The 26,733-nt window shown below is 43.7% G+C and overlaps 2 protein-coding genes and 1 long non-coding RNA gene across 13 annotated transcripts in view; 2 read left to right on the forward strand and 1 right to left on the reverse strand.

Annotated features, from left to right (window-relative positions):
- Nucleotides 1-3,294, forward strand: part of LOC142898760 (zona pellucida sperm-binding protein 3 receptor-like) — a 20,064-nt gene extending 16,770 nt beyond the window's left edge. Inside the window, exons 15-16 of one of the 2 annotated variants that reach the window (XM_076041943.1) lie at nt 1,708-1,763; nt 2,169-3,294. In XM_076041943.1, coding sequence (XP_075898058.1) covers nt 1,708-1,746 — 39 coding nt within the window. In that variant the 3' untranslated portion in view covers nt 1,747-1,763; nt 2,169-3,294. Of the gene's footprint in view, nt 1-1,707 lie in introns of both variants that reach the window. The other variant, XM_076041942.1, reaches the window with a different exon arrangement.
- The window catches only part of LOC142898761 (membrane cofactor protein-like), a 7,184-nt gene extending 3,890 nt beyond the window's left edge, over nt 1-3,294 (forward strand). The window contains exons 9-12 of one of the 3 annotated variants that reach the window (XM_076041956.1): nt 19-60; nt 1,183-1,252; nt 1,837-1,949; nt 2,166-3,294. In XM_076041956.1, coding sequence (XP_075898071.1) covers nt 19-60; nt 1,183-1,252; nt 1,837-1,909 — 185 coding nt within the window. In that variant the 3' untranslated portion in view covers nt 1,910-1,949; nt 2,166-3,294. Of the gene's footprint in view, nt 1-18; nt 61-1,182; nt 1,253-1,836 lie in introns of all 3 variants that reach the window. The other 2 variants (XM_076041955.1, XM_076041957.1) reach the window with 2 other exon arrangements.
- Nucleotides 1-16,313, reverse strand: part of LOC142898763 (uncharacterized) — a 22,088-nt gene extending 5,775 nt beyond the window's left edge. Inside the window, exons 1-9 of one of the 8 annotated variants that reach the window (XR_012928641.1) lie at nt 16,203-16,313; nt 15,734-15,841; nt 15,027-15,115; nt 14,417-14,557; nt 12,992-13,028; nt 12,725-12,770; nt 12,336-12,394; nt 8,003-8,089; nt 3,044-4,664 (exon numbers count right to left, since the gene is read on the reverse strand). This is a non-coding gene — a long non-coding RNA (uncharacterized LOC142898763). Of the gene's footprint in view, nt 1-2,169; nt 4,665-8,002; nt 8,090-12,335; nt 12,395-12,724; nt 12,771-12,991; nt 13,029-14,416; nt 14,558-15,026; nt 15,238-15,708; nt 15,842-16,202 lie in introns of those variants that run through there. The other 7 variants (XR_012928639.1, XR_012928642.1, XR_012928636.1 and 4 more) reach the window with 7 other exon arrangements.
- Nucleotides 16,314-26,733: the final 10,420 nt, after the last annotated feature.

Genomic DNA, 26,733 nt, shown 5'->3' on the forward strand with positions numbered 1-26,733 from the left:
CTAATTATTGTCTTGCAGAGGAAGAGCAAACGATTTGGGAAATCATTGTCGGTGTTGTGGGTAAGTTTTAATATTGTCCTTCCAAGTGTGATGTATGACTGCTGAGTTATTGGAGTTGAGGTTTTGTTTAGCAACATGGTAAATTTAGAATTTGTAGACTTCAAGTCATGTGTTAGGGTTGAGGCCTTTATCCCATCATACTTCATCATTGTTTCGTCTCATCCTCTGAAAAGAATGACAACAGACTGTAAATGTCAACATGTGTTTGCATGGGGGATGGGTCGGTACAGCATTAAACCTGTAAGGCCCTCAGTCACAACCAGCCCAAGGGTTTATAGAACCTTAAGACATTTTAGATGGCTTGTTGTCACTTTACAAAGAATATCAGTCAATTGTAATGTTTCTGCAGGAGCCTTCCAATCATTTTCACACCAGTATGTCAAAAACATTAATCAGACTTGAATTCTTCATAGAGGTTGAATTGAATTCTAACTTCAAATATGCTCGAAAAGAAGTAGGAAGAAGTCCAAAAGTCATTTAAACCGACCCCTGTTCACTTCACCTTTCACCTGCGTCTCATTGCAGTCTTCATCAAAATGCGTTAAAACAAGATATTATATGCAGCTATTAAACATCATCGACTACCACATTACTACAATTATATTACCATTATACAGCACTGTATTACCGAATTTTACACTACGTGTATTATGCACATGCACTATGTTAGTACTATATATAGACACTATAAATAATATACAGTAATTACCATATTCCAGATAGTATATATTAATATTAGGTATTAGCCACACTAATACCATATATAACAACATATTAGAGTACAATATTGCAGTATCCATATAAACACCAAAATACAGTATACACTATTACCACATTATTTCAAGTGTAATAAGCTATATATGAACAGTGTAAATATTACGCACACTATTATCCATCTTACACACACATTCCAGTTTTGCTAAGCATCAAAACGATGTTATTAATATTATATACATACTAAATGTTTGAATATTATACACTCTTATTACCGTACTCCCTATACAATATATCAACACTAATTTTTGGAGCAGAGAACATGACAATGTAACCACGTGCGTGTACCATCAAACCATTGCATTCTAACGTCTTTCTTTTTTTTTTAACTCTCCCTCCCATAAACAGTTGCAGCCACTGTTGTTGTTGCTGGTGCTGTTTCTGCATTCTTCTTCTGCTGCAGAAAGAAGAAAACGAGGTGAGAAGCCCCTGTTTAATTTTTTTCTGTGTTTCTCTGGGGACGATTGACAGTGGCTACATTGTAGCAGGCTTACAGACGCTGCTGCAGTGATTTTCATTGGTCAGATTTGGATGCTTTGTGTTCTTAGTTAACGTCCTGCTGTAGTCCTTTGGGGGTGATGCTTTTCTCCCCCCCCCCCATTCCCCCTTTCCTTCCTCAACTTCCTCTTTGCTGCCCGGTCTTGTGCTTGTGGGCTCTAACACCGCGTCGCTATTGGATTACAGCTCTGTGAAAGTTCATGATGGTGAAAAGGTTACAGAAGACGAAGCCGTGGTAATCCTCCCGGTAAGAGGAAAGAAGTGCTAATCACTTATTCTAGTTTTTTTTTTTTTTTTCATCAAAACATCCCATAATCGCGGCAGGAGGGAGAATCCCATCGTTGTATTACCCATGATTCCCTCTGTCCTTTACAGGAAAAGAAGAATGACGCAGACGCAGAGAGGAAAGACTGATATCAAGATATAACCTTGTAGGCACGTGTTTGATAGCAGCTAAAGCACCACTTATGACGTTTGCAAATTCTACTTTTGCTTTTTCTGAAGGTACAATATATGGGATTCAGTGGCATCTAGCAGCGAGGTGTGCAGGTTCCAGTCCTCAGAATTACCCTCCTAACAAGTGGAAATATGTTCTCGCACGAGGACCTGCCTTCTCGGTATAGATGAAGCGTTCCTTCCACTCTAATATAAACATGTGACTAATCCGAACTTCAAGTACAAACCCCAATCGTGCCATTAGATCCCTCCAAATCCCACATCTTGGACCTTCCTCTGAGCTCTTAAAAACCCCTCTGTCTTCCTCACAGGACTTTCTTTCACTTTTCTTCTCCGTTTTAAAATGTTGTTACTCTCTGCTTCGTTTGTTTCCACAGTAGCGCCCATCGGAATGCTGATATTCATATCCTATGATAATCGCTGGGTATGAAACTGATGGAGTGACCAGAGGAACCTCGGTGAAAACTTGTGCTGTACATCTGGAAAGCAAGAATCCAGCAAGAAGTAAAAAAAAAAAAAAAAAAGAAAAAAAAAAGTCTTACTTCTGATGACTACTCCTACTACCTTCACCACTTCATTTATTTGGGAATGTCAATTCGCTGGTGTGAATGGCTCCATTTTATTTGGAACATTTGCAATAGATGCATGTTCCGACTTCAACATGTTTTGATATTTTGAGAGGTTCCACTTTTTTTCTTTAAAGAAAAAAAAACAATTTGCACTGCTTATCACAGCACAGCTTGACTAATGATGGTAGAAGAGGTTTGCTGTTCACTAAAACCAGTAAAGGAATGTATATCTACTCAACCAATACAGAATGGCTCCAAGAGCAACAATACGGCTTCTTCACTCACAAACATTCACTTTTCATATTCGTGAAGATGAAAGTGGGATCTGTAAAGCAGCCCCCAGCATAATGCCTGATTAATTGGGCTTGTTCCATTGAAGTGTGCCTTGAAGCAAATATTCATATTGCTTGGTGTTTTAATGTGTGGCTTTCTTCGCAAATCATCTGTGTGTTGAAAACATTTTTTTTAAACATTAAATGGTAAATGTTGCTTTAAAAGTCCTTTCGCCCTGATTTTTTTTTTTTATGTTGGTGTTCCAGAGGAACAGTTCCATGACTTAGGAGATACATTCTGAGTATTAGGACAGAATTCGTTGTTGTATAACAATGTAAAAGAGAAGTTTTGCACTTAATTGCCTTTTTATTTATTGTGATAACCGTGAGCAAAAAATTATCCCTAGTTTCTGCTTTTTCTTACTGAGCATAATTTTATCTGTATGTGACCATCAACTGTCTGAAACTGGTTGAATAAAATCAGTAAAAACACAAGAGAGTCTTTTTTCATCTTTTTCATTTTGTACATTTTATGTGTCAGTGCCAGAGTAACAAAGCGTGTACACGTGGTTTGCCAATTGAAATGCATGGTTTATTGTGAAAATAAAATTTCCAAAACATCATACATGTGATAATCAAGTGTCTGAAAGAGGAATAAAAACAATAAGACTTTTTTGAAGTGTATCTTCTTTTTTTTTTTCAACGTTGGATGTTCTAGAGGAACAGCGCCATGACAGAGGAGAGATATTTTGAATATTAGGACAAAAGACTTATGTGTCCATTGTCGCATAGAAATGCTAAAAAGGAAATGCACTTAATTGCCTTTGTATTTATTGTGGGGGAATAAAACAAGGTATCACTTCAAGGTATCCACTAGTTTTTTTCTGTTTCTGAGCACTTATTAATGGAATACATAGATGATTGTCACTTGGTGCACCTAGCTGTTATATTATGTTCACCATACATGGTTTGAATTTCAGTCATGAGAAAACGAGTTCTCTCATGACACAGCAGATCCAGACCACACACTTCACCGTTAAGGTAATATGACTCACAACAGGGTAATTTAAATAAGAGAAATTTAACAATAATGCATAACAAAAAAATGATATGTTGTAGAATATATTCAGATATTCAGGAATTCTGTATACATATAGAATACATGTATGATTATTGACTGTAACTCTTATATTAATGGTAACTGCAGTGCGGAAAGGAAAAGTTGCTGAATGGATCCAGCAAAACCTAGTTAGGTACAGCCAAAAGTCATGGGGCCTTGGTGGAAGTGGCCAAAAGATGAGTGGAACTAAAACTGGTATGGGATTAGAAAGAGGCCAAGAGCATTCTGAAAAGTCCCCTGTCAGCTTAAAACTAAACTGCCATATCATATAGATGATAAATTACAGTCATAGAAAATGGTTTTGTACATGCTCTTCCTTTGTGATATACAGCACTCAGAATCACTTATATCTCTGGGTGCATTTTATTTTAGTAGTCACCCAATAACAGCATGCTCCTTTCTTCTGTCTCTCTCATATGATGCCATGTTGAATTTGTGTTCTTCTACAAAAACTGCAATTGATTCACATGCAATCATATTATATGTGGTTCTGTGTTTTTTTTTTTTTAAATCTACTTTCCAGCTTTCTCATTTTCACCCTTCTCAAAAAAACAGCGCGGCCAAATCTCTACTATTTTACCGCAGTGCCACCTGGTGGACTTTTAGTGACATACGAAATTCTTTCAAGATATCGCAGGAAAAATTGGAGATAAACATTGAGTGGCAGGATGACTCTTTCACTCCAGTGACGCAGTATCTGACCACTCATCCGTATGCTATATTTACTAAACACTTAGATTTTCCTAATGAGCCCAAAGCTGGTGGCTATTTCCATAGCCCAAACATTTAGCAAAGGTTTTAGTAAAATAAAATAATAGTTTACGCAGTGTGTGGCTGCTTTTGGCAATGCAACAGAAATAATCTTCCCTGTGAACATCAAGACCTCCCTAGGATCCAGGTCCTGCAGCGAGGCGTCTGTCAGAGAAAGGCAATGACATTTTTAGTACAGAAATTCCACAGCTGATGAAATTAGAGGGTGAGCTGGGTGGTGAGCTCCTCCTTAACGTAAGATGAGATGTGTCCTTCACTGTAACCGATTTCAAATGGTGCTAGAAACTGAAGCAGACTCTGAACACCAAAAGAAATCGGTCAACCTTGAACTCAGGACAAAAGTTGGAGCTGCTGAGCCGCTCCAGACACGGTGGCCCTCTCTGTGGTGGGAGCGCTGTTCCTTTCTCTTCAGACACTTCTGTGATGCTTAACAACTCATTGTTGGGGGCGAGTGAAGTACACTTCCCACCCCAAGAACACTGATTTCAAATGGTGCTAGATGGATGACAGTACTCTAAGCCACCATCTGAAACCAGCTTCCAAGGGGGGCAAATGAAACAAACAAAAAACAAACATTTTTTTCCCGGGAGTTTAACGTCATTTTCAATTGACACAGGGATTCAACTACCAATCAATACCTTCATTTAGTTCCAATGAAAACAAGTGTGGGCTTTACAGTACCATTTTTTCTTTTACAAGAATTGGATGGTATTTTCACACTAAGTACAGAAGAAGAAGAAGAAGAAGAAGAAGAAGAAGAAGAAAACAAAAACAAAAACAAAAACGAAAACGAAAACCAAACGCTACTCTCGTTGGAAAAAGGAGGCACTGTAATACTGGCAATCTTGCGTCATAATGACCTCAAGTTTTGCTAACTGGTTAAACATGGTTGAAGTTGGTATATTCATGAGAACCTCATGTTTAGCCTGTTGTGGACGACATCCTTTTTTATGTGCAAAGGCTGCAGTCGTTCACTAGCAAGCTTTGCGCAAGGGAGGGTGAGTGAATGAACACTGCCATATAAAGTGTGAGAAGTTTCCCCCCCAATATATATAATAGTTTTACACACTGCACCATCAAGTTGAGTACAGCAGTACATAAAGGCCAGTCACCAGGTCGTGATAAAGAGAGTTACTCATAGGCTAAGTATACAATTTTATATCAACTGGCTGTAATAAATCTGATTGGTTCATTTTAGTGTGCTATGTGAGGTTCTGCCCGATTGCCCTCCATGTTTCACCTCTTTCAAAACCTTCTCTGTGGGGTCTTTGTCAGGTGGACGCCTGAGCAGCACCAGCAGACAGCTAGTTGCATTCTATTGAAATAAACCAGGCAAAAGACAAATTAGCTGTCAAGCAGTTGCTGATACTGCAGTGTTGTGGACCCTGGATATGACTAAAATGAATCAGAGCCAGTTTTTTTTTTTTTTAAATCTCAAGCCACAAAGAATGTTCTCCGAACAGTCCGCTGATGAACAATTAATTGTTTCTGTGAGATGGAGCAGTTTCAACATTTCCCATCAGGTACTTCATTTTTATCACTTGCGAAATGAAACCAGAGAACAGATAAAGACAAAGTGTCCTCCAAATCCTGAATGTGGCAGTAGAAAGACAAAAGTGGTGGAGTGAATGTTTTGCGTGGAGATAGAGTAGAGATACGTTACCAGTAGTGACACACACACACACACACACACACACACACACACACGGCCCTGGTTCCTTATTGTTGCCTCCAATGAGATCTCTAGGAGCCAAAGAACAAACACAAACAACAGCTGTTGGAGGCAGCGTTTGTCATCTTCAACTGGAGGGCCTTACCGTTTGAAAAAGGAGTAGTTAATTGTTAAAACCTCGTTGGACCCCATCACTCAAATGTCGCGCCTGTGTTAGCATTAGGTCTTGCAAGTTGGCTTCCTGCATTGTTTATTTTTCCGAATAGACGATGGAACCGGGTGGTATACATGTTCATTTCTTACACGTAGGTTTAAATCTGTCGTTTTAATATGTTGTTGCGGACGGCGGCCACCGGGTGGCAGTGACTCATTGAGCCGTTCGCGCGAGACGGAGTTCTTCTTGTTGTTTTGCTTCGAGCAAGGAGCACGATCCATCGATTGGTCACGGACGGTGCGGTGAGTGTTCCTTAATGTGTTCAAGTCGTGAGTTTGGAAAGTGGCGCCACTACGTCCATCACGAAGTAGGGCGAATGTTTTAAGTTTGTTTTTTTTGGTTTTGTTTGGCGTATGAGACAGTGTGCTTTAGCCGCGTGGACAATGCTGAAACGGCTAGCCGCAATTGCTAAACATGACTCTAAAATGTCCAGACATAAATAACATTTTTAATTTAATTTAAAGAAGACCGTGTGGAGATAAGTGACCAGTTCTGCGTGCCTGTCTGGTCCTGTCAGTGTAAGTTCTTTTTAAATGAAATACATATACCAGTCAAAAGTTTGGACACACCCGATCAATTCAAAGTCTTTTCTTTGATTCTCATGACTATTGGCATTGCAGTTTCTCACTGAAGGCTGCGTATGAACACACATGGAATTATGTATAAAACAATAAAAGTTTAAAAATATATTTTTTTCATTCATTCATTCATTCATTCATTCATTCATCTTCTATACCCGCTTATTGCTATTCAGGGTCATGGGGATGTGCTGGAGCCTATCTCAGCTGTCTTAGGGCGAAGGCAGGGTGACACCCTGGACCAAGTCCACTTTTTTTTTTTTTTTTTAAATATTCAAATTCTTTAAAATAGCCACCTTTCATAAAAAGCATATTTAGAGTTATTTAACTTGTTTTTCTTTGCTGCATAATTACATATATTTTGGACAATACATTTGATGTATTCAGTATCTATCTTCATTGTAGAAAGTCGTAAAGATAAGAAAGAAAAATTGCATGAGAAGGTGTGTTCAAACTCTTGACTGGTAGTGTATGTCTGTGTCAATGTTATCTATTGTGGTTGGATTCTGAGTGGTGTTTTTCATTTGTTTCGCTACTTCCAGCCACTGCCGTGTTTTTAGTAACTTTTTAATTTGTTATTTTTACATCTTTTAAGGAGACTGTACCATTTATTTTTCTACGCCTGCTATAAAACTAACTCACTCACTCACTCACTAAAAGAACAAACGCAGAGGCCACAATGATCTTCTGGATCGTTCCTTGGATGGCTACCCTAATCTTCCGGAGAACATTTCGAAGATGGTCCGGGACCTGTTTCCGTGACGCTCTTTGGGCTGTTTTTGGACGGGAAGTAGCGTTAATTCGCCACCTCGTTTCAGGAAAGAGCGGTGAAAGGCAGCCTATTGGGGCGATAAAGGAGAAAGTAGAACTATGGAGAAAGCGCTACGACAGCGGCTCAAAATGTCTTTGAACGCACCCACGCTGCTGATCTGACATCTGATCCAGGTGAGATTGGGCCGAACAAGAACAGGCACGACACACATGCAACAGGAGGGGGAGGGAGGTAGGAGGCGCTCACCTGCATCCATTTGCCGTCACCCCTCCACCAAGTATCTCACTTTTCCCTCTTCCACAGCAGAAGGGCAGACGGGGCAGCACACGGCCACTGTGGGGAGAAAGAAGGAGAAAGGAGAGGAGCGTCAGATTGACTGCTGGCAACATGGGCACGCAGCAGATCTAGTGCACAGAGTGGGCGGGGCAGGAACAGGTAGTGGCCAGTTCATCGACTTGTTGCCAAGTGCCTCGGTAAAGGAAAAAAAACAACAAGGAAAAGAAAAGATTTCATGCAGGTCACACGCCCTTCCTGGGCCTGCCTAAATTTCCCCTTGCTGAACATGACAGTTCCCATGAATGAATGCCACTTCCTTTACTTTGGCCCCACTATCAAAACATCCCACGCAATTCACATTGATTTCCACAGTAATCCCTAACAGCCCTCACAAGTCCTTATCGGGATTTGGACATGCCACGGTCAGCCTTTTTTTTTTTTGTTTCCCCGTCAAAGCTCTTAGTGTGCTAGCTTGTGTCAGTCGGTGTGCGACGTGTCTCATGCATGTTTGCTCTGTAGCCACAGTGACGACTCTGATCAGGGGACTCGTCTCCCTGTCCCCCGCCTGCCGGTGTCTGGTTCCTTTGGCCGGCCGGCTGAACCGACCCTGTCAGTTTTTTTTTTTTTCTGCTTGTTTGTTGCTTGTGTGCCACTGGCCCTGTTGTGTAATGCTTATAAAAGATTTAAAGGGACAGACTGCCTTCAGAGAGTGGTCAGCAGGAAAGGCAGGAAGGAGCTGTGAAATGCCCCCGGGGGGGCAAAGGGGGTCGAATATCTTCGCGATGGCCTGTATTTACACAGAAAAAGTACAAACGCTGGGAGGAAATCGTCTTTTTTTGATCTGTTAGTTGTGGCTGTGCTGCAAAGAGGAGCAACAGCTTTGTTTAAAAAACAACAACAACAAATAACGCCAATGCGTAACAAATCAGACGACAGCGAGAAAATTGTCCCTCTGTATCTGACTGACTTCATTCCGCCATGTGTTGGCGTGAAGGCGACATAGACTGACAGAATTACAAATTGTAGGATAAAAACACATTCAAAAGAAATGAGCCAACACAGTGGTGACGGGGCTGGGGGAGGGGTGAGTACTAAATACTGAGGATTGCATTCAGTTTCTACAGAAAATTTGTAGCTGTCACATATTTTGCCATTGCCATTATAGAGAAAGAGAAGAGAAAGACAGACTGGAGAAGCTGGAGCAGCAGCTCAGACCCTGCCAAGTCAGGCAGCAACTCAGCATTTAGACATTTGACTTCCAGCAGGAGAACCAGGCGGACCTCCCCCCTCGAGGGCTGAGAATCCATCCTCCTGACGAACCCGCTCTACCCGCAGGTGCTAGATAGTTGGGAAGATGCTGAGCTGTCACAAAAGCACGGAGAAGTGATGATATTATTTTTCTAGAGGGGACACGCCATCTCAAATCTGCACAATTGCCAGAATCTATCGGTAATCTCTGACCACTCGCATGACCACTCTGCATCATTACGTAAAGGAAGCTCTCCATGAGAAAAGTCGCAACAAATCAGACATCGGGAAAGTATTCACTTTCTGATTGATTGAATGTAGTGAACTGAACCTGTCAAACAAATACATCATTTTTGTCATTTCAATTTCCATACAGGAAACTCGCTGTGAGGTGTTAGCTTCTTCCACACCACATCTCTGTAACAACGCATGCAAGGCAGCACATTAGGAGGTCCTGAAGCCTTCTGCCACTACACATTACGCAGGCAGCTATAAAGACTTTAGACGTCACCGCAAAACAAGACATAATAACAAGCACTTTGCAAAAATATGAGACGCTGAACTCGAGCTGCTTGCTAATGATTAGCCACGAATGAAGTGCTCCTGGACGGGGGAGGGTTAAAGGAGGGAGGGGGGTGGGGACTCCATCCAATGAGAGCATGGCTTTGGCACCGTGGCCTGTGATGCAGCAGCTTTAGGAAGTGAGCTGGAGAGGAGCCAAGGCAGCAGAGTCGCAAAGACAGCAAGGTAAACAACTTCTCTCCCTTTTCTGCCTCACCCAGCCCCCCCACCACACCCTCTCACACCCTCTCACACCCACACACCCCAACAACACACCCCCACACCCCCACTCCCCCAATCCTGTGCCGCGACATTTAGACCCCTCAGTGACTCCCTGTCCCCGCGACCAGAGACGATGGAGAGACAAACTCCGAGACGGAGAGGAGAGAGACAAGGGCCGAGAAATGACTGCGTCACCATCGCCATCTCGCCTAACTACGCAGAAGCTAACGCGACTCGGGAACGTTTTGTTTTTTTGTTTTTTGCAAAGTCCCAAAGCGAAAATAAATCACATGACTAATAAAAAAAAGGTGGCGCTGACCGCAGACACCAGGCCTGATCTGTTGTCTGATGGCAGCGTTCAGCTGGAGCCCGACCAATCCCTGCCCCACACTCACCCTGCTCCATCAAGAGTTCAACACAGCAAGTAGGCCGCCGCTCAACACTTCATCCCGGGGAAATGTATACAAAACACACACACACACACACACACACGCACACACACACACACACACACACACACACACACACACACCCAGAGAAGTGAAAAACGACCATCGTTCTGGCTGAATCCAACAGGGCTGCTTCCGCCGTCCTCTCGGCTCCGTCCGTGCACGCTGCCGTAGAAAAGGTGTATCAAACGTATAATTCTGTTGTATAACACGTCAAAGACGGCGACATTGCGCGAGTGTATTCAGCCGTTAGCGACGACGTAACACAATCATCCGCACTTCTTCAGGTGATGGCCAGGAGGGGAGAAAAAAAGGATCTTTTTATACCTCGATAATTCTCGGCAAAACGTTCCTCCCTGAGCTCGGCCGTGATATTAGGAAGCCGTCCAGAATATTATTTTTGTTAACTCCTTTGTTGCACATCTGGCCGTACGATATGCACGCACGCACACGCACACACACACACACACACACACACACACCTTACCATGCCATCAAAACAAGACCTAGAGAAACTGTGTCACATCTTCAGCATCCATGTTGAAACTCCCGATATCAGCCCACAGGAACTACACAGCACACACAGACACACACTCTTACACACACACACACGCACACATATATAGCGAAGCGACAGGCAGAGCCGATCAAAACTACCAAGGAGGAAGAGGTAGCAGAGGAGAACGACGAGCTCGTCCGAAAGCACAGTGTCGACTTCGGCTTGAGAACTCGATGACTCGGGGCTTCTGTTATCTCAGCTTCTGTTTCTCACATGAAAAAGTGACGTAGCAACTAATCCAAAATCTCTCTCTCTCTAGCTCTCTCACTCTCTCTCTCTCTCTCGCTCTCACTGAATCGGCTCTCCCTCCCTCTCTGTATCTGCCTCCCTCTGTTCTCTCCGCTCGCCCCTTAGACACACGCACTCTTTTATTTTCATCTTGTTGCAGCAGCATAAACTGCTATCAGGCTGCTACTCCGGACTGACACATATACACCGAAACGGAGCAGACCTGCCTGCGCACGCGCATACACACACACACACACACAAACAAGACACTCTGCTCCGTGCACATGCGCACGATCGAGCTATTCCTCTGGCCCGGGTGTGACGCAGCACTAATTCTCTGCGCTTTAACGCCACTCCTGTGGCCGCGCCACGCAATTTCTTCATCAGAACGGAGCCACAAACGCACTTGCTGGCTGCCTGGCAAAGGCCAGTGAGCATGAGCAGACTGCAGTTAAAGGGACCCTACCACCGCAGCTCCCCTATCCCCATCCTGTGACGTCGCTGTATCGCCACCCCTCCTCCCCCAAGTGTGCCCTTATAATTGGGTCTCTCTCCCTCTCCGCTGCCCTCATCCCGTGGCGCTTCCCTCTCTGCAGCCGGAGATGCTCTCCTGCTCCTCAGCCTGTGAGGCTGAGCCGACTGAGTCTCCTCGATCACCTGACAACCCACTGGTTTTAAAGGCACATCACCAGCTCATGCATCCGTTGCATAAGCAACAAGAGAGCCAATGGGCTTTCTGAAACGCAGACTACGGAAGCGTTCCGTTTACGCTGACGGAACATGCAACAATATTTACTGAGATTGGTGCTGTGATTTTTTTTTTGACACTCGTGCGTTAGTTGGTTTCAGTGTAGATTATATGACCATCCTCATTTTAAATCCACATCTCAGTAGGCGTTGGAAGAAGGTGCATGAGTGACTTAGGGTCCGAGAGGTCCTGACAGGGTATCTATTACTTTAATTTCAATTATGGTTGCATAATAACGGAATATGCGAGTGTAGTTAGATAAAGATCAGTCTTAAGGGATAAAGCAACCTGGGAAATTATCTTATTGCTGGCGGGCTCTTGGTTCATTTTGTGATCTTTTTGGGATCCTTTGGGTTACAACAGGAAAAGAGAGGAACGTTACTGAAAAGGTGCTCTTCTAATTAATCTTGCTGCAAGTCTGGCCCAAATTAAATGCAAGAACTGGTGCAATGAAAATATGAAGTTGTATCAACACGTAAACTAAGACATCAACTTGCAAAATGAAGGGATTAAGAATACTATCACCCCAAAGGTGACACAAAACATCAATTCATGTCACAAATATTTATTTCTGTTTCTTCAAAAGGACAGCGCTCCTGTCTTGTCAATAGTCAGCGTTGGCTCAGTTGCAGAGTTTATTTTAGGAGTCTTTGTTGTTTATCTGATGCTTCACATACCTTGATCAGCTGATTCTTCACTTGACATATAAGTCGCAGCTGGCAGCTGGGAAGATAAATAAAAACATTTTTACAGTGCAAAAAAATCAGAAGCATCAATGATGATTTACATTTTCTCTGTTTTGATGGATGACATATTTTCTCAGATATGAAAAAACTGTGGTCTGTCGCTTTTTCACAACGATAGTCCACAACCAATAACATAATTTATCAAGAAGTTGCTTATGCTGCTGGTTATTTAAGTGAGAAATAAAGATGATAACGCACCAAAATCCTGAAGGGCTCTTCTATGTCCAACTTCAGGCTTAATTGAAAAAAAAATATATATATACATAAATAAATAAACAAATGGATTTCTCAGAACAAACGTCTGTAGTCAATTTGTTGACGCAGAAGGTCTTAATTTTGCCGGATTAGCCTATTGTTGTTGTAGCCTTGGCTACAAAATTGCAAACATTCAGCGGCAGCAAGAGGACCAGACATGGTTGTCTTTCAAAAGTGACGATTTCAACATGACTTTCCCTACTAGCCTTGTCTTCAGTAATGAAGCTCAAAACTCGCAAGTTTAAACTACAACATTTATAAAAGTAAACAAAGTATTTATGCTTAATTGGCTGAGGATCTTTATTTGACAAATGGGCTCTCATTAATATACAATGTTTTGTTAGTGTGGATGGCTGCTTCCTGCGGAGCGAAAGCAAAAGTGCGACCTTCGTTTTTTATTCTGTTTTGTGTAGGGCCCTTATTGAACTCCTTACCCCTATTGTTTAATTAATATGCATTTTATTTCGATTTTGAACAAATTAGTTTGGAGTCTTTATCTTTTCTTAATCTTACTGTTACAAGTCTAGGTTTTCCACTGAAAATTTAATGTGGCTGGAAGTGTTATTCCCTGGGCACTTGTAGACCGGGGTGTCCTAATTCCCCGCTCGAGGCGATGGATATAGAGCCGATGACTTCAACTTAAAGGACAGAGAGAGAAAAGAGGGCACCAATGAAAGAAGAATCAGCTTGAATCCTCAAGAAACGTGAAGGATCTGAGGATCAAAGCATGTTAGGTTGGGGTGGCCTGGTAGATGCTGGGAGTATTGATTGGAGTTTAGAGGTTGAGAGGATCCTCACTCTGCATGTGCAGCAGCATCCCATGCACGATAACAACAGCAACACAAAGGAGGAGGCCAGTGCTTACTAATAAAAGTACAGTCTGTCTACAAAACAGATTTATAACACATTCATTTGAATGCTTTACTGAATAATGGGACCATATAATACATTTTTATAGTAAATACTTCCATAAAAGTGCAGTAGTTGGATAATATTTACTATTTGTATAGCATATCTGCTGTACTCTTTAAAACCACTGTAGATATATGTGGTATTTTACGATGGAGGTGGTTAAGGTTAATGCTGACAAAGACAGTAAAGCCTTCAAGGCTGTGCCAAGTGCCTTCCTGTCGGCTATTTGTGCACCTCATCCAGTGGGCACTGTGTTAATTTTAGCCATGCCATCTATCAGCCATGCCTGTTCCACTTCCTAAACCTTAATCCTTCCTCTGGCAAAGTGCCCAGTGCGCCCCATTGATATGGTTTTGGCTGTGTTGGGAACAATGGGCAAAGGTCCTTACTGTGTCCATGCAGATATATATTTAAAACAAACAATATAAATAAAATATTCTTTCCATAGTGTCTTACCTGAGCAAACACTGTCCTTCCCTCTGTTGTTACCTGGCTGAAGTGACCAGTTAGACCTCACTGAGATTGCCATCATGGTGTCCAACACCTCCCACGGCGAGATGATGAACAAGTCTCAGACAGCTTTATCTGCTGCACCGTCTGAAAAAGATTGCAGACACGTGTTTCCATACAAGTCAAGTGTAACAACGAAGGAAAACGGACATCCTTCCTGTCCGCTCAGCGCTTTCTGAAATGGTGGTGGACAGTCCCATAAAAATGATCTTGGTTGACGTAAGAATATCGAAGATGTTTGAACAGATGGCTCCTGAAAGTTCCTGAATTTTCAGAATCATATTTGTTTTTACTCAACTATAATCTTATGACAACAGCAGATATGCACAATGGTCTGCAGCACTACTGTATAATCCACCCTCAACATTGTTTTGCAGCTGAATAAGGAAATTTCCTCTTTAAAATTTCTCAGATTTTAGAATTCTTAACCTATCCGACGATCAATCACTCCATCACATGTTAAGGCAATCAATTTGAAAGCCTTTTCAAGCTTTTATTTCATATAAAGGTGTCAACTAGCCCTTTCAGTAATTGTGGCGATGTGGTATAAATGAACCTCTTTCCGTGCTGCGTCAGAGCTCCTCCGTATGAACCGCAGACTGGCGCTACCTGAGCCGAGGAAGGGTGGATGAAGTGCGCCATCTCCTGTCCAAAAAGAAGTACTACATGTGGAGCTTTGTTTACATCAGAAATAAAAAGTGCGTATGACATAGAAACCTCTGGATGGACGAGGCTGAGTCAAGGCAGTGGTGCAGCCGGCATACTCACTGTTGAATTACAATGCTCCCTTAGCTGAACAAGTACAGTTACATAAATGTCAACTTAACTGAGAAAATATTTTCAACATTTTTTTTTCCAGGGAATAAACAACTAATTTAAATTTCATTGCAGATGTAAAAGCGGTAAAATTATAATTGATCATATAATTAATTTAATAATGATCAATACGCTTTGATCCATTCTGACAAGTTCAGTTATACCGGGTAAGTCAGTTTTCAGTAGTATTAAAAAAGAGAAAAAATATTCAGAAAACATTTTGTACATTATTATAAAGTACTTTCATCCCCTTCCACAACTTCAAATTAAACACATGGGCGAACTTGCAGACTTGAAATTTTATGTAATATGAGAATCTTAATCAAGCATCAAAGTCTAAACAGTCACGAATACTCATCAACAACAAAAGAAACAAACTATATTTGGACATGCACAGAACAAAGAAAGACATAACGCAGTACCAACTGGGATGTTCAGACCACTTACTCCTCGGTTAAAATGAAGTGCGCAACATCCTCCTGCAGTAGCATCCTCATCGCACCCTGCCTCTCTGCTCTGCCTCTCACTGGCACCGCCGCCCGGAATGAAAACAAACTGCGCACGGACATCTTTTATAAGGAAACAGCTGAGAGTAGATCTCTTGTTTATTTCCGGGTGACGTCGAAGCCTGCACTCTGCATCATAAATCACGGGCGTAGGCTAATTCTTCTTGAGCTCTCGTGAGATTAAAATATCATTAGGAGTTCGTAGTTGATTAAAAAAAAAAGAAAAAGAAAAAAGAAGGCCACTGGATGATAAATAAAGTACACATGCGTTTAAATATTTGCAAGCGATGAAAACGGTATGTATTTTTCTAAATTCCAATGCCGAACGTCCTGATAAGCGTAACCCATATCATCCATAAATGTGATTCTATGGTCAGGCAGTGGATAAAACAAGTCCTCTCGGAACTTACCCACAAGAGTTCTCTAGTTAATGCAACCTTCACTTATCCACCTAACTATGACAAAACACACGGAGGTGCAAGTGCAATTGTACGGCTCGAAAAAAAAATAATCCCGTAACACATTGCTGTTTACTAAGCGACACAGCCAAGCCACGCCCAGCCCGTACACACCCCCGTTTCGTGATTGGACAAATCCCCGGAAGACGGTAGTCCGAATCACGTGCTTTTGACGCATGTTTACAAACAGGCGCAGAGCGGAGCTGCGAGAAAGCAGATGGAAAAGAGAGGATTCACTTCCTGGAACTTCCGCCTTCAGCTTCTAGCTTGCTCGGCGTTTTACGAAGTGACGTTTCGGTAGCAGATATAGGTGTCTATTGTCATATGTACAATGTACAACATGAAATGTTTTGTAATAATTGTTTTAATGTTAAGTATAAACTGACGTCGGTTGTCTGGCGTTTATTTCGGCGTTTTTCACGCTCGCAGTCGATCATGACGTCACGAAAAAATATTGGAGTTTGTATGTGGTCTTTGGTTTTTTGGTTTTACGTGATCAAATTCACTGTGCAGTTTAATAGCATTACAATTACAATTTTAAATATATATGTATATATATGTATATATATATATATATATATATATATATATATATATATATATATATATATATATATATATACACACACACACACACACACATATATAGTATTACAATTACAATTTTAAACGTGTGTATGTATGTGTATGTATATATATATATATATATATATATATATATATATATATATATATATATATATATATATACATATATATATGTATTCATATATATATGTGCATGTTATATATGTATGTACATATATATATATGTATATATGTATATATATATGTATATTACAATTTTAAACTAAAATTTTAAAATTCCTCAAGTACTAGAAGCCCCAAATTTGCTGTGGGCGCTTCCTGGGGGCTCCTGATGAAAGAGCAAGTGGCCCCATGTCTCTAGGACAAAGTTGAAATTTCACCCCATAGACTTGCATTGAAATAAGGCTGAAGCTAGGTTTAGGGTTAGGGTTAGGGTTAAGGTTAGGGTTAGGGTTCCTCAAGTACTAGAAGCCCCAAATTTGCTGTGGGCGCTTCTTGGGGGCTCCTGATGAAAGAGCAAGTGGCCCCATGTCTCTAGGACAAAGTTGAAATTTCACCCCATAGACTTGCATTGAAATAAGGCTGAAGCTAGGGTTAGGGTTAGGGTTAGGGTTAAGGTTAGGGTTAGGGTTCCTCAAGTACTAGAAGCCCCAAATTTGCTGTGGGCGCTTCTTGGGGGCTCCTGATGAAAGAGCAAGTGGCCCCATGTCTCTAGGACAAAGTTGAAATTTCACCCCATAGACTTGCATTGAGATAAGGCTGAAGCTAGGGTTAGGGTTAGGGTTAGGGTTAAGGTTAGGGTTAGGGTTCCTCAAGTACTAGAAGCCCCAAATTTGCTGTGGGCGCTTCTTGGGGGCTCCTGATGAAAGAGCAAGTGGCCCCATGTCTCTAGGACAAAGTTGAAATTTCACCAAATAGACTTGCATTGAAATAAGGCTGAAGCTAGGGTTAGGGTTAGGGTTAAGGTTACGGTTCCTCAAGTACTAGAAGCCCCAAATTTGCTGTGGGCGCTTCTTGGGGGCTCCTGATGAAAGAGCAAGTGGCCCCATGTCTCTAGGACAAAGTTGAAATTTCACCCCATAGACTTGCATTGAAATAAGGCTGAAGCTAGGGTTAGGGTTAGGGTTAGGGTTAAGGTTAGGGTTAGGGTTCCTCAAGTACTAAAAGCCCCAAATTTGCTGTGGGCGCTTCTTGGGGGCTCCTGATGAAAGAGCAAGTGGCCCCATGTCTCTAGGACAACGTTGAAATTTCACCCCATAGACTTGCATTGAAATAAGGCTGAAGCTAGGGTTAGGGTTAGGGTTAGGGTTAAGGTTAGGGTTAGGGTTCCTCAAGTACTAGAAGCCCCAAATTTGCTGTGGGCGCTTCTTGGGGGCTCCTGATGAAAGAGCAAGTGGCCCCATGTCTCTAGGACAAAGTTGAAATTTCACCCCATAGACTTGCATTGAGATAAGGCTGAAGCTAGGGTTAGGGTTAGGGTTAGGGTTAAGGTTAGGGTTAGGGTTCCTCAAGTACTAGAAGCCCCAAATTTGCTGTGGGCGCTTCCTGGGGGCTCCTGATGAAAGAGCAAGTGGCCCCATGTCTCTAGGACAAAGTTGAAATTTCACCCCATAGACTTGCATTGAAATAAGGCTGAAGCTAGGGTTAGGGTTAGGGTTAGGGTTAAGGTTAGGGTTAGGGTTCCTCAAGTACTAGAAGCCCCAAATTTGCTGTGGGCGCTTCTTGGGGGCTCCTGATGAAAGAGCAAGTGGCCCCATGTCTCTAGGACAAAGTTGAAATTTCACCCCATAGACTTGCATTGAAATAAGGCTGAAGCTAGGGTTAGGGTTAGGGTTAGGGTTAAGGTTAGGGTTAGGGTTCCTCAAGTACTAGAAGCCCCAAATTTGCTGTGGGCGCTTCTTGGGGGCTCCTGATGAAAGAGCAAGTGGCCCCATGTCTCTAGGACAACGTTGAAATTTCACCCCATAGACTTGCATTGAAATAAGGCTGAAGCTAGGGTTAGGGTTAGGGTTAGGGTTAAGGTTAGGGTTAGGGTTCCTCAAGTACTAGAAGCCCCAAATTTGCTGTGGGCGCTTCTTGGGGGCTCCTGATGAAAGAGCAAGTGGCCCCATGTCTCTAGGACAAAGTTGAAATTTCACCCCATAGACTTGCATTGAAATAAGGCTGAAGCTAGGGTTAGGGTTAGGGTTAGGGTTAAGGTTAGGGTTAGGGTTCCTCAAGTACTAGAAGCCCCAAATTTGCTGTGGGCGCTTCTTGGGGGCTCCTGATGAAAGAGCAAGTGGCCCCATGTCTCTAGGACAAAGTTGAAATTTCACCCCATAGACTTGCATTGAAATAAGGCTGAAGCTAGGGTTAGGGTTAGGGTTAGGGTTAAGGTTAGGGTTAGGGTTCCTCAAGTACTAGAAGCCCCAAATTTGCTGTGGGCGCTTCTTGGGGGCTCCTGATGAAAGAGCAAGTGGCCCCATGTCTCTAGGACAAAGTTGAAATTTCACCCCATAGACTTGCATTGAAATAAGGCTGAAGCTAGGGTTAGGGTTAGGGTTAGGGTTAAGGTTAGGGTTAGGGTTCCTCAAGTACTAGAAGCCCCAAATTTGCTGTGGGCGCTTCTTGGGAGCTCCTGATGAAAGAGCAAGTGGCCCCATGTCTCTAGGACAAAGTTGAAATTTCACCAAATAGACTTGCATTGAAATAAGGCTGAAGCTAGGGTTAGGGTTAGGGTTAAGGTTACGGTTCCTCAAGTACTAGAAGCCCCAAATTTGCTGTGGGCGCTTCTTGGGGGCTCCTGATGAAAGAGCAAGTGGCCCCATGTCTCTAGGACAAAGTTGAAATTTCACCCCATAGACTTGCATTGAAATAAGGCTGAAGCTAGGGTTAGGGTTAGGGTTAGGGTTAAGGTTAGGGTTAGGGTTCCTCAAGTACTAAAAGCCCCAAATTTGCTGTGGGCGCTTCTTGGGGGCTCCTGATGAAAGAGCAAGTGGCCCCATGTCTCTAGGACAACGTTGAAATTTCACCCCATAGACTTGCATTGAAATAAGGCTGAAGCTAGGGTTAGGGTTAGGGTTAGGGTTAAGGTTAGGGTTAGAGTTCCTCAAGTACTAGAAGTACCAAATTTGCTGTGGGCGCTTCTTGGGGGCTCCTGATGAAAGAGCAAGTGGCCCCATGTCTCTAGGACAAAGTTGAAATTTCACCCCATAGACTTGCATTGAAATAAGGCTGAAGCTAGGGTTAGGGTTAGGGTTAGGGTTAAGGTTAGGGTTAGGGTTCCTCAAGTACTAGAAGCCCCAAATTTGCTGTGGGCGCTTCTTGGGGGCTCCTGATGAAAGAGCAAGTGGCCCCATGTCTCTAGGACAAAGTTGAAATTTCACCCCATAGACTTGCATTGAAATAAGGCTGAAGCTAGGGTTAGGGTTAGGGTTAGGGTTAAGGTTAGGGTTAGGGTTCCTCAAGTACTAGAAGCCCCAAATTTGCTGTGGGCGCTTCTTGGGGGCTCCTGATGAAAGAGCAAGTGGCCCCATGTCTCTAGGACAAAGTTGAAATTTCACCCCATAGACTTGCAGTGAAATAAGGCTGAAGCTAGGGTTAGGGTTAGGGTTAGGGTTAGGGTTAAGGTTAGGGTTAGGGTTCCTCAAGTACTAGAAGCCCCACATTTGCTGTGGGCGCTTCTTGGGGGCTCCTGATGAAAGAGCAAGTGGCCCCATGTCTCTAGGACAAAGTTGAAATTTCACCCCATAGACTTGCATTGAAATAAGGCTGAAGCTAGGGTTAGGGTTAGGGTTAGGGTTAAGGTTAGGGTTAGGGTTCCTCAAGTACTAGAAGCCCCAAATTTGCTGTGGGCGCTTCTTGGGGGCTCCTGATGAAAGAGCAAGTGGCCCCATGTCTCTAGGACAAAGTTGAAATTTCACCCCATAGACTTGCATTGAAATAAGGCTGAAGCTAGGGTTAGGGTTAAGGTTAAGGTTAGGGTTAGGGTTCCTCAAGTACTAGAAGCCCCAAATTTGCTGTGGGCGCTTCTTGGGGGCTCCTGATGAAAGAGCAAGTGGCCCCATGTCTCTAGGACAAAGTTGAAATTTCACCCCATAGACTTGCATTGAAATAAGGCTGAAGCTAGGGTTAGGGTTAGGGTTAGGGTTAAGATTAGGGTTAGGGTTCCTCAAGTACTAGAAGCCCCAAATTTGCTGTGGACGCTTCTTGGGGGCTCCTGATGAAAGAGCAAGTGGCCCCATGTCTCTAGGACAAAGTTGAAATTTCACCCCATAGACTTACATTGAAATAAGGCTGAAGCTAGGGTTAGGGTTAGGGTTAGGGTTAAGGTTAGGGTTAAGGTTAGGGTTAGGGTTCCTCAAGTACTAGAAGCCCCAAATTTGCTGTGGGCGCTTCTTGGGGGCTCCTGATGAAAGAGCAAGTGGCCCCATGTCTCTAGGACAAAGTTGAAATTTCACCCCATAGACTTGCATTGAAATAAGGCTGAAGCTAGGGTTAGGGTTAGGGTTAGGGTTAAGGTTAGGGTTAGGGTTCCTCAAGTACTAGAAGCCCCAAATTTGCTGTGGGCGCTTCTTGGGGGCTCCTGATGAAAGAGCAAGTGGCCCCATGTCTCTAGGACAAAGTTGAAATTTCACCCCATAGACTTGCATTGAAATAAGGCTGAAGCTAGGGTTAGGGTTAGGGTTAGGGTTAAGGTTAGGGTTAGGGTTCCTCAAGTACTAGAAGCCCCAAATTTGCTGTGGGCGCTTCTTGGGAGCTCCTGATGAAAGAGCAAGTGGCCCCATGTCTCTAGGACAAAGTTGAAATTTCACCAAATAGACTTGCATTGAAATAAGGCTGAAGCTAGGGTTAGGGTTAGGGTTAAGGTTACGGTTCCTCAAGTACTAGAAGCCCCAAATTTGCTGTGGGCGCTTCTTGGGGGCTCCTGATGAAAGAGCAAGTGGCCCCATGTCTCTAGGACAAAGTTGAAATTTCACCCCATAGACTTGCATTGAAATAAGGCTGAAGCTAGGGTTAGGGTTAGGGTTAGGGTTAAGGTTAGGGTTAGGGTTCCTCAAGTACTAGAAGTACCAAATTTGCTGTGGGCGCTTCTTGGGGGCTCCTGATGAAAGAGCAAGTGGCCCCATGTCTCTAGGACAAAGTTGAAATTTCACCCCATAGACTTGCATTGAAATAAGGCTGAAGCTAGGGTTAGGGTTAGGGTTAGGGTTAAGGTTAGGGTTAGGGTTCCTCAAGTACTAGAAGCCCCAAATTTGCTGTGGGCGCTTCTTGGGGGCTCCTGATGAAAGAGCAAGTGGCCCCATGTCTCTAGGACAAAGTTGAAATTTCACCCCATAGACTTGCATTGAAATAAGGCTGAAGCTAGGGTTAGGGTTAGGGTTAGGGTTAAGGTTAGGGTTCCTCAAGTACTAGAAGCCCCAAATTTGCTGTGGGCGCTTCTTGGGGGCTCCTGATGAAAGAGCAAGTGGCCCCATGTCTCTAGGACAAAGTTGAAATTTCACCCCATAGACTTGCATTGAAATAAGGCTGAAGCTAGGGTTAGGGTTAGGGTTAGGGTTAAGGTTAGGGTTAGGGTTCCTCAAGTACTAGAAGCCCCACATTTGCTGTGGGCGCTTCTTGGGGGCTCCTGATGAAAGAGCAAGTGGCCCCATGTCTCTAGGACAAAGTTGAAATTTCACCCCATAGACTTGCATTGAAATAAGGCTGAAGCTAGGGTTAGGGTTAGGGTTAGGGTTAAGGTTAGGGTTAGGGTTCCTCAAGGACTAGAAGCCCCAAATTTGCTGTGGGCGCTTCTTGGGGGCTCCTGATGAAAGAGCAAGTGGCCCCATGTCTCTAGGACAAAGTTGAAATTTCACCCCATAGACTTGCATTGAAATAAGGCTGAAGCTAGGGTTAGGGTTAAGGTTAAGGTTAGGGTTAGGGTTCCTCAAGTACTAGAAGCCCCAAATTTGCTGTGGGCGCTTCTTGGGGGCTCCTGATGAAAGAGCAAGTGGCCCCATGTCTCTAGGACAAAGTTGAAATTTCACCCCATAGACTTGCATTGAAATAAGGCTGAAGCTAGGGTTAGGGTTAGGGTTAGGGTTAAGATTAGGGTTAGGGTTCCTCAAGTACTAGAAGCCCCAAATTTGCTGTGGACGCTTCTTGGGGGCTCCTGATGAAAGAGCAAGTGGCCCCATGTCTCTAGGACAAAGTTGAAATTTCACCCCATAGACTTACATTGAAATAAGGCTGAAGCTAGGGTTAGGGTTAGGGTTAGGGTTAAGGTTAGGGTTAAGGTTAGGGTTAGGGTTCCTCAAGTACTAGAAGCCCCAAATTTGCTGTGGGCGCTTCTTGGGGGCTCCTGATGAAAGAGCAAGTGGCCCCATGTCTCTAGGACAACGTTGAAATTTCACCCCATAGACTTGCATTGAAATAAGGCTGAAGCTAGGGTTAGGGTTAGGGTTAGGGTTAAGGTTAGGTTAGGGTTCCTCAAGTACTAGAAGCCCCAAATTTGCTGTGGGCGCTTCTTGGGGGCTCCTGATGAAAGAGCAAGTGGCCCCATGTCTCTAGGACAACGTTGAAATTTCACCCCATAGACTTGCATTGAAATAAGGCTGAAGCTAGGGTTAGGGTTAGGGTTAGGGTTAGGGTTAAGGTTAGGGTTAGGGTTCCTCAAGTACTAGAAGCCCCAAATTTGCTGTGGGCGCTTCTTGGTGGCTGCTGATGAAAGAGCAAGTGGCCCCATGTCTCTAGGACAACGTTGAAATTTCACCCCATAGACTTGCATTGAAATAAGGCTGAAGCTAGGGTTAGGGTTAGGGTTAGGGTTAGGGTTAAGGTTAGGGTTAGGGTTCCTCAAGTACTAGAAGCCCCAAATTTGCTGTGGGCGCTTCTTGGTGGCTGCTGATGAAAGAGCAAGTGGCCCCATGTCTCTAGGACAACGTTGAAATTGCACCCCATAGACTTGCATTGAAATAAGGCTGAAGCTAGGGTTAGGGTTAGGGTTAGGGTTAAGGTTAGGGTTAGGGTTCCTCAAGTACTAGAAGCCCCAAATTTGCTGTGGACGCTTCTTGGGGGCTCCTGATGAAAGAGCAAGTGGCCCCATGTCTCTAGGACAACGTTGAAATTTCACCCCATAGACTTGCATTGAAATAAGGCTGAAGCTAGGGTTAGGGTTAGGGTTAGGGTTAGGGTTAAGGTTAGGGTTAGGGTTCCTCAAGTACTAGAAGCCCCAAATTTGCTGTGGGCGCTTCTTGGTGGCTGCTGATGAAAGAGCAAGTGGCCCCATGTCTCTAGGACAACGTTGAAATTTCACCCCATAGACTTGCATTGAAATAAGGCTGAAGCTAGGGTTAGGGTTAGGGTTAGGGTTAAGGTTAGGTTAGGGTTCCTCAAGTACTAGAAGCCCCAAATTTGCTGTGGGCGCTTCTTGGGGGCTCCTGATGAAAGAGCAAGTGGCCCCATGTCTCTAGGACAACGTTGAAATTTCACCCCATAGACTTGCATTGAAATAAGGCTGAAGCTAGGGTTAGGGTTAGGGTTAGGGTTAGGGTTAAGGTTAGGGTTAGGGTTCCTCAAGTACTAGAAGCCCCAAATTTGCTGTGGGCGCTTCTTGGTGGCTGCTGATGAAAGAGCAAGTGGCCCCATGTCTCTAGGACAACGTTGAAATTTCACCCCATAGACTTGCATTGAAATAAGGCTGAAGCTAGGGTTAGGGTTAGGGTTAGGGTTAAGGTTAGGTTAGGGTTCCTCAAGTACTAGAAGCCCCAAATTTGCTGTGGGCGCTTCTTGGGGGCTCCTGATGAAAGAGCAAGTGGCCCCATGTCTCTAGGACAACGTTGAAATTTCACCCCATAGACTTGCATTGAAATAAGGCTGAAGCTAGGGTTAGGGTTAGGGTTAGGGTTAGGGTTAAGGTTAGGGTTAGGGTTCCTCAAGTACTAGAAGCCCCAAATTTGCTGTGGGCGCTTCTTGGTGGCTGCTGATGAAAGAGCAAGTGGCCCCATGTCTCTAGGACAACGTTGAAATTTCACCCCATAGACTTGCATTGAAATAAGGCTGAAGCTAGGGTTAGGGTTAGGGTTAGGGTTAAGGTTACGGTTCCTCAAGTACTAGAAGCCCCAAATTTGCTGTGGGCGCTTCTTGGGGGCTCCTGATGAAAGAGCAAGTGGCCCCATGTCTCTAGGACAAAGTTGAAATTTCACCCCATAGACTTGCATTGAAATAAGGCTGAAGCTAGGGTTAGGGTTAGGGTTAGGGTTAAGGTTAGGGTTAGGGTTCCTCAAGTACTAGAGGCCCCAAATTTGCTGTGGGCGCTTCTTGGGGGCTCCTGATGAAAGAGCAAGTGGCCCCATGTCTCTAGGACAACGTTGAAATTTCACCCCATAGACTTGCATTGAAATAAGGCTGAAGCTAGGGTTAGGGTTAGGGTTAGGGTTAAGGTTAGGGTTAGAGTTCCTCAAGTACTAGAAGCCCCAAATTTGCTGTGGGCGCTTCTTGGGGGCTCCTGATGAAAGAGCAAGTGGCCCCATGTCTCTAGGACAAAGTTGAAATTTCACCCCATAGACTTGCATTGAAATAAGGCTGAAGCTAGGGTTAGGGTTAGGGTTAGGGTTAAGGTTAGGGTTAGGGTTCCTCAAGTACTAGAAGCCCCAAATTTGCTGTGGGCGCTTCTTGGGGGCTCCTGATGAAAGAGCAAGTGGCCCCATGTCTCTAGGACAAAGTTGAAATTTCACCCCATAGACTTGCATTGAAATAAGGCTGAAGCTAGGGTTAGGGTTAGGGTTAGGGTTAATGTTAGGGTTAGGGTTCCTCAAGTACTAGAAGCCCCAAATTTGCTGTGGGCGCTTCTTGGTGGCTGCTGATGAAAGAGCAAGTGGCCCCATGTCTCTAGGACAAAGTTGAAATTTCACCCCATAGACTTGCATTGAAATAAGGCTGAAGCTAGGGTTAGGGTTAGGGTTAGGGTTAGGGTTAAGGTTAGGGTTAGGGTTCCTCAAGTACTAGAAGCCCCAAATTTGCTGTGGGCGCTTCTTGGGGGCTCCTGATGAAAGAGCAAGTGGCCCCATGTCTCTAGGACAAAGTTGAAATTTCACCCCATAGACTTACATTGAAATAAGGCTGAAGCTAGGGTTAGGGTTAGGGTTAGGGTTAAGGTTAGGGTTAAGGTTAGGGTTAGGGTTCCTCAAGTACTAGAAGCCCCAAATTTGCTGTGGGCGCTTCTTGGGGGCTCCTGATGAAAGAGCAAGTGGCCCCATGTCTCTAGGACAAAGTTGAAATTTCACCCCATAGACTTGCATTGAAATAAGGCTGAAGCTAGGGTTAGGGTTAGGGTTAGGGTTAGGGTTAATGTTAGGGTTAGGGTTCCTCAAGTACTAGAAGCCCCAAATTTGCTGTGGGCGCTTCTTGGTGGCTGCTGATGAAAGAGCAAGTGGCCCCATGTCTCTAGGACAAAGTTGAAATTTCACCCCATAGACTTGCATTGAAATAAGGCTGAAGCTAGGGTTAGGGTTAGGGTTAGGGTTAGGGTTAAGGTTAGGGTTAGGGTTCCTCAAGTACTAGAAGCCCCAAATTTGCTGTGGGCGCTTCTTGGGGGCTCCTGATGAAAGAGCAAGTGGCCCCATGTCTCTAGGACAAAGTTGAAATTTCACCCCATAGACTTGCATTGAAATAAGGCTGAAGCTAGGGTTAGGGTTAGGGCTAGGGTTAAGGTTAGGGTTAGGGTTCCTCAAGTACTAGAAGCCCCAAATTTGCTGTGGGTGCTTCTTGGGAGCTCCTGATGAAAGAGCAAGTGGCCCCATGTCTCTAGGACAAAGTTGAAATTTCACCAAATAGACTTGCATTGAAATAAGGCTGAAGCTAGGGTTAGGGTTAGGGTTAAGGTTACGGTTCCTCAAGTACTAGAAGCCCCAAATTTGCTGTGGGCGCTTCTTGG

The sequence above is a fragment of the Nelusetta ayraudi genome, unplaced genomic scaffold (genome assembly GCF_046127955.1).
Source record: "Nelusetta ayraudi isolate G7.1 ecotype Tasmania unplaced genomic scaffold, CSIRO-AGI_Nayr_v1 ptg000070l, whole genome shotgun sequence".
Lineage (NCBI taxonomy): Eukaryota > Metazoa > Chordata > Actinopteri > Tetraodontiformes > Monacanthidae > Nelusetta > Nelusetta ayraudi.